The 12,151-nt window shown below is 46.1% G+C and overlaps 1 protein-coding gene and 1 long non-coding RNA gene across 8 annotated transcripts in view; one reads left to right on the forward strand and one right to left on the reverse strand.

Moving 5' to 3' along the window:
- Window positions 1–9,572, reverse strand: part of GRHL1 (grainyhead like transcription factor 1) — a 50,238-nt gene extending 40,666 nt beyond the window's left edge. For 2 of the 5 annotated variants that reach the window (XM_070573254.1, XM_070573253.1), the window contains exons 1-4: window positions 9,302–9,572; window positions 5,705–5,891; window positions 3,182–3,252; window positions 856–1,246 (exon numbers count right to left, since the gene is read on the reverse strand). In XM_070573254.1, coding sequence (XP_070429355.1) covers window positions 856–1,246; window positions 3,182–3,252; window positions 5,705–5,891; window positions 9,302–9,321 — 669 coding nt within the window. In that variant the 5' untranslated portion in view covers window positions 9,322–9,572. Of the gene's footprint in view, window positions 1–855; window positions 1,247–3,181; window positions 3,253–5,704; window positions 5,892–7,423; window positions 7,716–8,729; window positions 8,955–9,301 lie in introns of those variants that run through there. The other 3 variants (XM_070573257.1, XM_070573255.1, XM_008517568.2) reach the window with 2 other exon arrangements.
- Window positions 9,573–9,744: 172 nt separating this feature from the next.
- LOC139075610 (uncharacterized) overlaps window positions 9,745–12,151 on the forward strand; it is a 28,577-nt gene continuing 26,170 nt past the window's right edge. For all 3 annotated transcript variants that reach the window (XR_011526210.1, XR_011526209.1, XR_011526212.1), the window contains exons 1-2: window positions 9,745–9,933; window positions 10,597–10,746. This is a non-coding gene — a long non-coding RNA (uncharacterized lncRNA). The remainder of the gene's footprint in view (window positions 9,934–10,596; window positions 10,747–12,151) is intronic.

The following is a 12,151-nucleotide window of genomic DNA, read 5'->3' on the forward strand; positions in this document are numbered from 1 at the left end:
CAGTTGTTAGCCCAGGTGCCAATCCTTAAAAAAAAAATCCATTTTATATGCCACTCAATTAAATTAAGACAATCTATGTAGGTACTCCCACAAAGTACTTCCTTATTCCCTTTTCCCATCTTTCCCACACAGCCCACTTCTGTTCAAACTCCAGAATCTGTAACCAAAATCTTAAGACTTTCAGGAGCCAGTCCTCTCAGTGTACCACGTGACGACACAGCGTCAAGTCCACATCGCAGCTGGAGGCACAGAGACAGGTGCTCCTTTCCCCCAGGAGTCATTAAACACAGTTTCAAACATCTTCAGTCCCTAACTTTTACCTGAGTGACGTGTTCATCCCCACAAAACTCTCAGAAGTATTGGGAGTTAACGTGTAAACTTCACAGAATGCATCTGTCTTCAAGATCCTACCTGCCTCCCTGACAATACTACCAACCAAGAAACACCAAGCGCACACATGATAAATCATTTTATATTAAGATCAGTTGCAAGGAGTTTGTTTTGGTCTAGGACAAAAGCCAAACACAGACTATGTGGATATATCCGTTGTCGACAGAAGATTATGTACGGGGTTCTCTTTCTCCAGCAAATCACTTAGCTGAAATCATAATTGTTAACTCAGCTGCTGGTAAGATTAGCCATGTGCCCTTGATAATAATTTCTGGTTTTATAGGTTTAGTTTACAAATTATACCTATGGGCCTTTTCTCTTTAAAAAAAAAAAAACAAAAAAAACTCTTGTTCCTAATCCATTCATTTCAGGCTGAGTTTCAAGCTTACATAACAAGGAAGAGGTGGAACCCAATACTTATACAAACACACAGCCGTCCTAGGAAGATGCTTTCATTTCCTGTACCTCCTGAACGCCTTCCTTGAAGGTCTCTGAGAAGGTAGAGTCTGGAGTCCGCCTTTGAGCATTTGGGGGTTGAGCACCAGAGCTGAACTGGTCAGTACTAAGGTTCCGGTCGAAAACCACCACCCGCTCAGTGGGCTCAGGATGATAGACTGCCGGGGGCATGCCCACAGCAAAGCTGTGGGGCTGGCTTTCTGTCTTGATGGAGTGGGTGGGCATCGTTGCTATGGAGACCGTGACTGTCGTATCAGGGGCTGTGAGATGGCCTCTCTTGTCAATGCCCAGTTGGTTGCCATGGGGAAGCACGATGTTAAACGGCACATTTTTCAGTACTTGCACTCTGTTTTCTCCCACAGAAAGGAGCGACTGCTCAGTCACATTTGGTATGCTGTTTCTTTAAGAAAAGAAAACAAAACTGTGTTTTCAAACTCAATGCCAATACAGTTCTTTGACAATTTTTATTTCGCTAATAGCACTGGCTGTTGAGTTCTGTGCAACAATAACAACATACCTGGTAGAAACCAAATAGACAGAAAATGGCATGACAACAATTACTAGAGAAAGAAGAAAAGATTTCACAGTTCTAGGTCAAGTAAAATCCCAAAGTATTAAGTACAATTTCATTTGAAATATGGAGAACTCAGAACTCTCCTCTACGATGCTTTATTTTCAATAATCCTCATAAAATTACCGTATCTTACTAGGATCCTGAAGCTACAGCGGGATTAGCTGGTGCAGTGCAGGATGGCGGTTGAAGCACAGATTCCAGAGCCAGCCTGCCTCGGCTCAAAGTCTGTGCAACCTTCCACAGCTTACTTCGTCTCCTGGTAACTACGTGCTCTCCTATGAAATAGGGAGAACAATGGTCCTATCCTCACGAGGCTGTGATGAGGACGAGATGAGCTGGTACACTGCAATGTGTTTAACAACGCCTGGTACACGAGGGTCCAAGAAGGATGGGCTATTAACTCTGGCCCCACTTCCCTAGTACTTAGGCTTATCTGTCTTTCTTTTTCACTAAAAGAAAACCTATGACTACAATATGCCAGGAGATATATTTGCATAAAATTACTTTTGGTTTAATAAATATCTTGGGCAATATAAGATGATTTCTAGTCTAGGGTAAAATTAATGAATTTTCAAAGCCCCTCAAATCATATAGGCAGGTAACCTTTAAAGAAAAAAGCAATTTGGCAATTTTGTACATTTCAAGATCAATAAAATGTTCAAACCTTGACCCATAAATTCACTCCCAGGAATTTATCCTAAAGAAAGAGAAAAAGGAAAAAGCTATCTAGAAAGTTGTTCATTAAGGCTTTGTAATAGAAAAAATCAGATACAGCCTTATGTTAAGCATAGCTAGGTTTTGCTTTAAAATTCTCCAGCAACAATAAATAAAATAAAAAATTAATTAATTTAAAAGTCAGAGAGGAGGGAAGAGTAGATCAAACGGGAGGAATTACGCTGGTAACTGTTGAAGCTGGTAACAACACCTGTGGGCTCACATTATTGCTCTACTTTTGTTATGTGTAAAAAGACCCATATTAAGAAGTAAAAAATAAAAGCCACAAACTCTTCTCCAAAGGGTAATTATAAAGACTAAAACAGCAACATGGAAAATACTTATGAAACACACTAAGTAGAAGAAAACACACCACCGAATCCTATCCATGAAAACAACCACAACCACATAAAACATTCATGCACACCCAACGGAAAACTAAAAAATCGTCAGGATAGCAAGATTCTGAGTGATCTTTCTTTAAAAATGTTTTATTACTAATAGAACACAAGGCAATTTAAAAGGTATATTTAAAATTTTTTTTCATGGCTATAAAGTCAAGCCTTAACTTAATTTTCTAAAAGTTTTAACCTAAAATATTTCAAAAATAACTTCACAGGAGTTTGGAATACAGGTGAAAATACTTTATTAAGTTTTACTGAAGCGGCTATTCAAGATCATTGGTACTTAATTTTTTCACTGGACCCCCACCATTGCCTTAAGCCACATTCTTCCTAAGAGAACCTCAAAGACAAATGAGCAAGTGCTTCACTTACATTATGACTAAAACATCCCTTTGGAGGAGGAGAAAGTTAATGCTTTTGTTTTCTAGAAAACGCAACTGTGTCTAAAGAAACTGGTAACTTAGAGCAACAGAATCATAATATTAAGAGGCAAACCAGTAAAGAAATCTGAATTGCGATATTAAGAGTCCAACTTACCTATCTCTCCCACTAATGCTTGTGCATTGAAACAAACTCTGGTTTTATTTCACAGAAATGTGGCATCTTTCAAGGGTGCTGCTTTGTGCTGTACATTAAACATTACCTTTTGCTGTGGTCCGGCTCTGGGTGTTCAACATCCGGCTTTGCAGCTGACGACCTTCTCTCTCTTGGAACCTTAGATATTGACACAGAGGACAAGGATTCGTTCTTAGTGAAGCAGAGATACAGCCTTTTACCGTTCAGTCAGTTCAACCATTCATGGATCTACTGACTGCCAACCAAACACCAGGTCTGCGGGTACACAGTGAATAAGACAGCGTCTGCCCTCAAGAGCTTACCATCTGGGCACCAGGGTCATACGTAAAAAACAAGAATTATTTAGCTGCTAAATAAACCCAGGGCATACAAATCTACTTTGTCATTGAGTTTGGGTTTCATCTTTTAAAAGAAACACCTCTGGCCTGGTTTTACCCATGGATTACATAACATAAGGGAGACGAAGCTGCTGAAAACACAACCGGGCTCTTTAAACTGTCTCACTGCTCTTCTCTGACACCCTTCCCTTCAAATCAAAGGCAGAACCAGAAGGATCAGCCACGTTAAATGTTCTCTTCCAAGATCCAAATGCTGGCTTCAAATGATAACTTCTTAGATACTCTGGGATTCACACTGTCCATTACACAAAGGACAAATCTAACTGTTTGTTCTATCCCTTTTTTGACTCTGCTCTTCTTTGCAAAGGAGGTGACAGTAGGCAAACATTACTGGCTGTGCTGTAGACATCAACCCAGCTGAGACTCATTCCCAACAGGAACTCCCAAATCGCTAAGATGTTTGAAACTGGTTTTCATTGTGGACGTAGGAATTCTATTCCTACATTCTTATTTTGCCCTTGAAGACAAAGTAAATTATTGTTTCATGTATTAACAATGTGCTTTTAAAGCTTTACAAAAGTGATTATGTAAAAATCACTGAAATAAGTCAGTTCATTTAAAAAAAAAATAAGCCCGCACCTATCACCAGTAGCCTGAGCTGCAGAACCACTAAGACTGTCACCGTTAAAGGACTGACACGAGGACCATCTCCGCCCAGGATGTCAAATACTTCCTAGGAGACACATACACACACACACACACAATCACTGCAGCGAGTGTCAGGACATCAGTACATCTTTCTGGCACTAAATTTATTAGTTTTCTCCCATTCTCAAAAGTTTCAGTTAAAAATATGTAACTTCAAACTTCTTAATTAGTACTTAGGAACTTATAGTTTCTACAATGATGGAGTCAATAAAAAACCAAAACCATAAGAAGAACAGATCTAAGTTCCACTTCAAAGGAACCCTTCATGGTACACTTGCCAGGCAAGGGTTCCTTCAAGCATCATTAGTTTCTATACAAGTTTCTGTTCATCTTCAAAGAAAAAAACTTACCTCAGTCCCGCCAACACAACAAGCTGGACACATGGCCTCATAACAGAAAATAATTAAATCTCTTGTTTAGGTCTCACCCTAATTTTGATAATCAAATTATCTTCTTTGCTTTCTTCCCTCTGCATTTCTTGTATTCAGGAAAGAACACAGTGCCAGTGTAACAAAAGGCCGGCACTTGGTGAATACAGGTGAAAGTATTCAGGAGTTAACAATCTTGTTAAGTTTTCTATGGGTTTGGAAGTTTTAAAAACAAAAAGACAGCAAAAGAAAACTGTCATATAGAGCCATCCCCATATATCTGCCATTGGTCAGGAAAAAGAATGCCAAAGTGAGTCGAGCGAGCAAAGCGCACCCCCAGAGACAGCGCAGCAGCTGAAGAGGGGAACCCTGGACCACCCAGACCAGGCCTGAGATCCCGCCACACACATACTACCGTGTGACCTGAGAACTTTATTTTTCTCATCTGCAAAACTGGGATAACGCCACATATTTTGCAGGGTTTCTAAAGGGATCAGAACACACACGCTGGTATCACGTCTAGCATAACACAGGTAATCAGTAAGTGGTAGCCAGTATTAGCAGGACAATGCTGATGACACAGATCACTGGTGTCATCTCCAGATGTGAACACCGTGTAAAACCCCAGGCAAAGGAGAGACTATACTTAATTAAGACTAATCCAAAAGTCTAGAAACTAGGCAACAAAATATATCCTGATCTTAGAACTACGAAGTCCAAGACTTGAAAATACGAGGTTTTTTTTTCATGAATCCTACAAGCAAATCAAAGGCTCTGTACTATCCTTTAGAGAAAAGGAAATCACTCTGACCACACAGGAGTAAAGGCTGGAACCCAGGCAAACGAACACTGTCCACTCCTGACGGCACTAAGAACCACCTTTGGGAAACGTTCAGTCTCGGTCAGACACATGGACCGTCTGCTTTTACGGAGCTTCACCTTTCAGATAGAGCCAGAACAGCTGGCTACTTCACACGTTTTAAAAACAACCCTTTGATTCTATGATTGTAGATTTTCAGCTTTGAAGCACAGTCAGTCAAAGTACTCATTAAACTATTTACAGTCCCTACAGAAGCAACTTGCATGACATTCTACCAGCAAATTACTGTTTTATATGCTGCTGAATCCAGTGCATTTCGGCCTGCTGTTAAGGGCTTTAAAGAGCAGGAAGCCTACCTTGTAGTAGTCATAGAGCAAGCCCAGGGCAGCGGCGCTGTCTTCATCCCCGTTGATGCTCATCATGGCTTTGGTGGCGGCAGTGAGAGGGTTCTCCAGGAAGGACTTCCAGGCCTCATCCTCACTAGTATAGGAGCGCCGCTGGGGGTACAGGGCTTCATTCTGAAGAACCAACACTGGCCTTTTGCTTCAGAGAAGTTAAAAACACATATATAAAATCATACTTTTCTACTGCAAGGCATCATAAGCCAATTTTTAAAGAACCAAACAACCAATTCTTTGATGTTACAATAAAATATTCCATTGTTTCATCAGTGACCCTAGTACAGTAAATTCAGACAAGCCCAGAAGACAACCCTCTTAAACGCAGCGCAATGGGTCACCCAGTAAGATAGAAGGTATTTAGGCAGCCGGGGAAGCTGCAGTTAACCTACACGTGGAACCCAGGGTACACTATTTGGCAAAAAGAAAGAAAAAAAGCATCACTCCAACAAAATGCCAGGCTATTCAAACACTTTACATAAACAAACACAAGGACAAAGTAAGCCAAAACAGAACATTCATTCTCTTCAGATATACAATCACGTGCCACACAGAGACATTTCAGTCAGACAGACTGCACACACGACAGCAGTCCCATAAGATTAGTACCCTACAGCCTAGCTGTGTAGTAGGATATACCATCTGGGTGTGTGTAAGCACACTCTCTGATGTTCACATAATGATGAAATCACCTAACGATGCATTTCTCAGAATGTATCCCGGTCGTTAAGTGACGCATGACTGTGTGCAATCCGCACTGTGCCTCTTAGAGAGCATATACGGTTCGATCGTCATGCTGCTACACGTTATTCCCCTCTTTCTCCTGCTGAGGCCATGCCTTAAAAACCTTCCTACCTACAAACAAGGGGGAGAGGAGGAGAAGGTGGACAGAAAAACGGATACTTCGTTTGATCCTTGGGGGTATACGAGAAAGAATATTCTACTGATTACCAGCCGACTGAGCATGGAATGTGGCCAAAGGGGATTGTAAGTCAATAAGGAGGCATAATTTTCTGGCATGGGAGTTAACCGTTTATCTTAGAGATAAACACTTAAGAATCTACAACAATAAATGAAGCCACTGAACAAAAAGATTTTTAAGAAAATAGGTGGGGAAATCTGTTTTTAAAAATCTTTACTAGTTTTCCACACTAGGCAAGAACTGTTTCATTTTAACACTGTAGTCTGGTGGGAAAAATCCAAAAACTCAACGGAGATCTTAGTAAAGTCTCATAGAACATTCAATTTAAAAGATTAAAGCAAACACTACTGATTCCAAAAACTTGAAATGTAAACAGTCTCAACAACCGTTCAGTTGGGATTATTTAATAAGTCAATAAAGAGAAACTCCAACTCCAGCAAAATGATGTAGGTTTTTTTTAAGGAGAAAAAATTTAAATGTTCAGAACTACTCTGAATTACTACTAACAAGTACATTTAACGATCAGTTCTCATTGCAACACACCAATGAAATATGTAAATGGCCTAAAGGTGACCTACCTACTCTAAAAGTGAATGCAGAAAGACTGATTATCTTTTCAAGTAATCAACAAAGGTTAGGGTTTGGCAGTTACCCAGGCCTTTTAAAAACAGATACAGATTTAGAAAAAGGAGAACATCTTTGAAAAAGGGTGGGTTTGCGGGGGGGGGGGGGGGGGGGGGAGCCCAACAACTTACCTTATCTTTACTCAAAACTGTCTTATTTCAAAGCCAATATTTTTCACTCATGTTCTAGGCATAATGTCCTAGGAGCTTACACTTGGTAGGAAAAGAAGCCTTAAGGTGGTGCACTCTTTTAACACAAAACAAACTCAATAGGTTGTTCAAAGCAGACAGTTTGTTTAAAAATGAAGACTGTTTATACAAATTTCAAATTTAAAAAAAATAAGGAAACATAGCAAGGGGCATTCTCTGCACCATCAAGAGCAGAGAATAACAGCCAGAGAACCAGTGGTACCTTGGCGTGATTAATGGTGTACTGCCAAGCTATTATTAATAGTGTAATAGCTGCTTCCAGAAGATTATGACAGCACTTGGCTCATTCAATTCCCGTAATGCTAGTTTTTCAGCTTCCCTTCTGCTCCCACCCCCATCTTAAATTTGTATACGCAACAGAAAGTAAATAAAATATTTTTTGCAAATGCTTTCTGAAGGTGTCTTACATTTCCAAAGCGCGCCTAAGGCCAAAATTGTAGCTTTGGAAATTTGCCTTATCTAAACTCTAAGTCAAGAAATAAACACGAAACCAGCTGCCTTTCTGGAGTCTACTTCCTCATATGACAGTCAAGCTGCTGTTAGTCCCCAAAGGTTCATCACTGGCTGCGCTGAGTCTTAACCCTTCATCAAGGATCTCTCGGCGACTTTTGAAATACATTTCAAGCGATAACTGCATATTCTACACCACAAGATAATTCCACTTAAGATATTCCAGACATAATATCTAACATTCTCATCCAGAAAAAGAGCACTTAAACAAAATGATCCTTAGCAGATAATCATAAAACTGGGGGGGAGGGGCATTCGCCCTGGATTTACTGATCTGAAATATACTGATTGGTTTAGTGCGATTTACTTATTTTTTTAATAAATTTTTTTATTTTGGAACAATTTTATATTTACAGAAAAGGTGCAAAGAAAATACAGAAATATCCCTCGCCCGGTGTCCCCTAAAGTTTACACTGCCAAAATATTTCTTTAATCGCAAACTCCAAAAAGCATAGTTGGTACAGTACTTTCTAAGTTTATCACCCTGATTTCCAAGTTTCAACCTCTTCATATTTTCTGAGCATTTTAATTACAGTAATCTGTAATTACCATCAATGATGCAAGTGGCAAAATAACTCCTACAACAATTTTCTCACTCACACAGCCAACCAGAGAAAAGAAAACGCCAGGACACGAGAGCACGTCAACTTTTCCCTAAATTTCTTTCGGAAGTCCCAGCAGGCCGGCCGAATGACACGGTTGTGCGACAAGAGATTACCTGGAGAAGTCTACCTTTTCAGACGCAGAGCGCGTCCCAAAGAGCTCCATCGGCCCCACAGAGCACAAGCGACCCGGGAGGGGGGCACCGGGGCGCCCGCGCGTCGGAGCGCGGCTCTCGAGGCGGGGCGGCCCGAAACCGCCTCCGCGCACCCGGGCCGCCGAGATCGCGCCCCCGTCCAGGATGCTCAGGCCAGGAGAGGGGAGGACTCCTCTCCGGAGTCCAGTTCCCAAGATAAGGGCCTCCCCAGGGGGCTTCGGTGGAACAAAGGCGGGGGGGAGTGCTGGACCGCAAAGGCCGCAGCGGAGTCGCAAGTGGACGGCGGGACGCGCGGACCCCGCACGCCCGGCCTCGGACCCGCGCCCCCGGCCGCCCTTGCCTGGCTTGGCCTCGGGCCCGCATCTCCGGCCGCCTGGCCTCGCACCGCGCCCCCCCACCTGCCCGGCCTCGCACTCCCGTGTGCCGGTCCGCCCGCCCTCGCCTCGCCCAGCCTCGCAGCAGGTGCGGCCGGCCCGGCGGGCAGCGGCGGCCCGGGCCGCACGGCCGGACTCTCGCGCCGGCGCCGCACTCACTTGTCGTACTCCTGTGTCATCGCGCTCGCTCGCCGCTGCCGGGCCGCAGAACTGGACTTTCGGGTTGGGACAGTACACCCGATCCGGGGGGAGGAGGCGGCGGCGGCGGGTCCGGAGCGGCGGCCCCGACGGGTTGGGTTCGCTTTTCTCGCTCTGAGCCGGCTCGGCGCGGGCTGCGCGCACTGGGCACCCGGCCTCGGCCGCCCATTGGCTGGCGGCTCGCCGGTCCGGGGAGGGACCTCGGGGCCGGGAGGCGGGCGGCGCCCCCTGATTGGCTGGCGCACGGGTGCCGGGGCGGGGCCGACGGGGCCGAGCGGCGCGGGCGGGGGTCCGCCGCTCCGCGTGGCCGCGCTCCGCGTGGCCGCGTCCGAGTGGCGCGCCCGGCGCCCTACCCAAACTGGCGTGGCCGCGCGGCTGCCGGCGCGCACCTGCCGCCCCTCCGCGGGCCTCCGCGCGCCCACCCGAAGGCCGCCGGGCGCTGAGTCCAGGCGCTGCTGCGAGGTCGCAGCCCTCGGCCGCCCACTTGCGGGCCGGGCCGGGCCCTGGCGCCGCCCCTCGGCGCTGGACGATCTTGCCTTGCCGCCCACCCACCCGAGCCCAGTGCTGCTCCAGGGATGGAGTCTCCCCAACCGGTGACCGCACCCCTCACGGGCGCCCCGCAGTCTGCGGCTCGGCTGCCTCGGGCACCCTCCCGCCTGGGGTCTGCGAAGTGCTGAGCCCTCGTTGTGCGCCCTCTCACCGCTCAGTCCGCGTCCACTTACTTAGGAGGCATCTGGCTTTTACCCGAGAAAGCTCAGATGTCTACCGCCTCGCTTTGCCCACGGCAGCTGTCCGGCTTTAGACCCTCCTGCTCATCCATCTCATACGGTCCACTATGTGACAGTCACTGGACAACTGCTGCAGTCTCCTAACCTCATTTCCCCTCGTACAGCCAGGGTGGTACCTGCAGAGTGGTCGCATGGGTCACCTGAGCCACCTTGTCCCAAGTGCCTGCCTCCTCCCCCCCTCCCCCGCGTTCTGGGCCCCACCTCACTGCTGACCCCCACCAGTCTCCCACTTCTAATCTCTGCCTACCCCTTAGCCCTCTCAGAACCCCCATCTGGGCTTCAACGCACCCCTTCCCCGTACTCCCCTCCCCCAGGGCTCCTTCCTCAGGCTCATCGCGCCTCCCCCCTGCCGCTCCTTCCAGCAGCCGTATTGCTCTCGCTCCTCTTAACCACCCAGCTTCTGTTCATTTCCACCCCTACCCCTGGCCCAAATTGTCCTTCCTGAGCTGAAGCTTCCTTCTCCTCCAGGGTCTGCTCATTCATTCTACAAATATTTATTGAGAGATCTACTATATGCCAGCCTCTGTTCTAGATGCTGAGGATACAGCAAGGAACAGAACAGACAAAATTCCCTGCCTTCTTCCAGCATCCTAGCTGGAGTGACAGACAATACACAACGTAAGTAAATTATATAGCATATTAGAAAGAGGCAAGTTCTGTGGGGGGAAAATAAAGCAGAGCAGGAAGCTGAGAAGCACGGGGTGGAGTCTGGGTTTGAAGACTTGAGGAGGGGCGGCCTTCAAGGAATTGGGGAGGAATGGTTCAGGCAGAGGCGCAGCTTTGCAGAAGGTGCGGACAGTGAACAGCAGGACGCCAGTGTGGCTGGAGGAGGACAAAGCAGGAGGCCAGGGGAGACACAGGCCTTTGTATGGACTTTGGGTTTTACGGGGTGAGATGGAGAAGCATTGGGGGGTTTGGCGAAGGCCCTGACAGTGATCTCATTCATAGCATACAATAATATGGCTGCTGGGGGGTAGGGGTCAAAGGTGGAGGCAGGGAGACCAGGTCAAAGATAATGGCAGCTTGGCCTGGGGTGGCAGAGTGGAGTGGTGAGAAGCGGTCAAATTCTGGATCTATTCTGAGGGTAGAACCAAGAGGATTTACTAAAAATTGCTTATAGAGTGTGAGAAAAAGAGAGGCAAGGACAGCTACAAGGTTTTCAGTTGAAAATGATTTGCCATCGTTGAGATGGGGAACACTGCTGACGTAGATGGTCTGGGGAGGTCAGGAGTTCCCTTTGGACATAAGGTCAAGAGTTTTAGTAGAGATCCAAGTAGATGTTTCGGTAGATGGTTGGATATGAGTCTGGAATCCAAGGGAGAAATCTGGGCTGAACGGACATCTGGGGGTCATCAGCACAGAGATGGTGTTGAAAGCCTGGAGATGGGGTGAATCTGCACAGCGGCGGGGGAAGAAAGAACAGAACCAACACTGGATCATGGAGCCTCCAACACAGAGAGGCTGGGAAGAAGAGGATGCAGCAGAGGAGATGGAAAGGAGGAGATCACTGAGTTGGAGGAAAATGGAGGCAGGAAAGCCAAGTGAAGGAAGTGAGACAAGGAGAAGGGCGTGGTCAGCTGGGTCACGTGCTGCCAGGAGGTCTAGTAAGATGAGGATTTAGCAACGTGGAGGTGTCTGAAGCCTTTATTCAGCTCCAGCTGTCCTTCATCTGCTCCTGCCGTCGTCCTGCTGCCTGTGCTCCAGGCCCTTTGGGACCTAAATGAGCCACCATGGACACTTCTTTCTGTCCCCTTTTGCCGTTTCCAATTTCTGCCCCCTATCCCCAGGTACAATGCTGGAGCATGGAGCTTGTTCTATTTTCATATTCACTAGCTTCTTGTTTAAATAAATTATATTTTTTTAAGTGACCTAATTTAAGAAATTATTAAGTCAATAATAACACGGGGGGTCCTTTCCTACGGTGCAAATCGTCGGAGCTGTGTTGCTTCTAGTCCCGTTCGATTTACTCCCCCGGTGCCTCAGCTGTCCCTTCCTTAAACCGCTCGTCGTGGCTGCTCTGCTT

Source organism: Equus przewalskii, chromosome 14, assembly GCF_037783145.1.
Source record: "Equus przewalskii isolate Varuska chromosome 14, EquPr2, whole genome shotgun sequence".
Classification (NCBI taxonomy): Eukaryota; Metazoa; Chordata; class Mammalia; order Perissodactyla; family Equidae; genus Equus; species Equus przewalskii.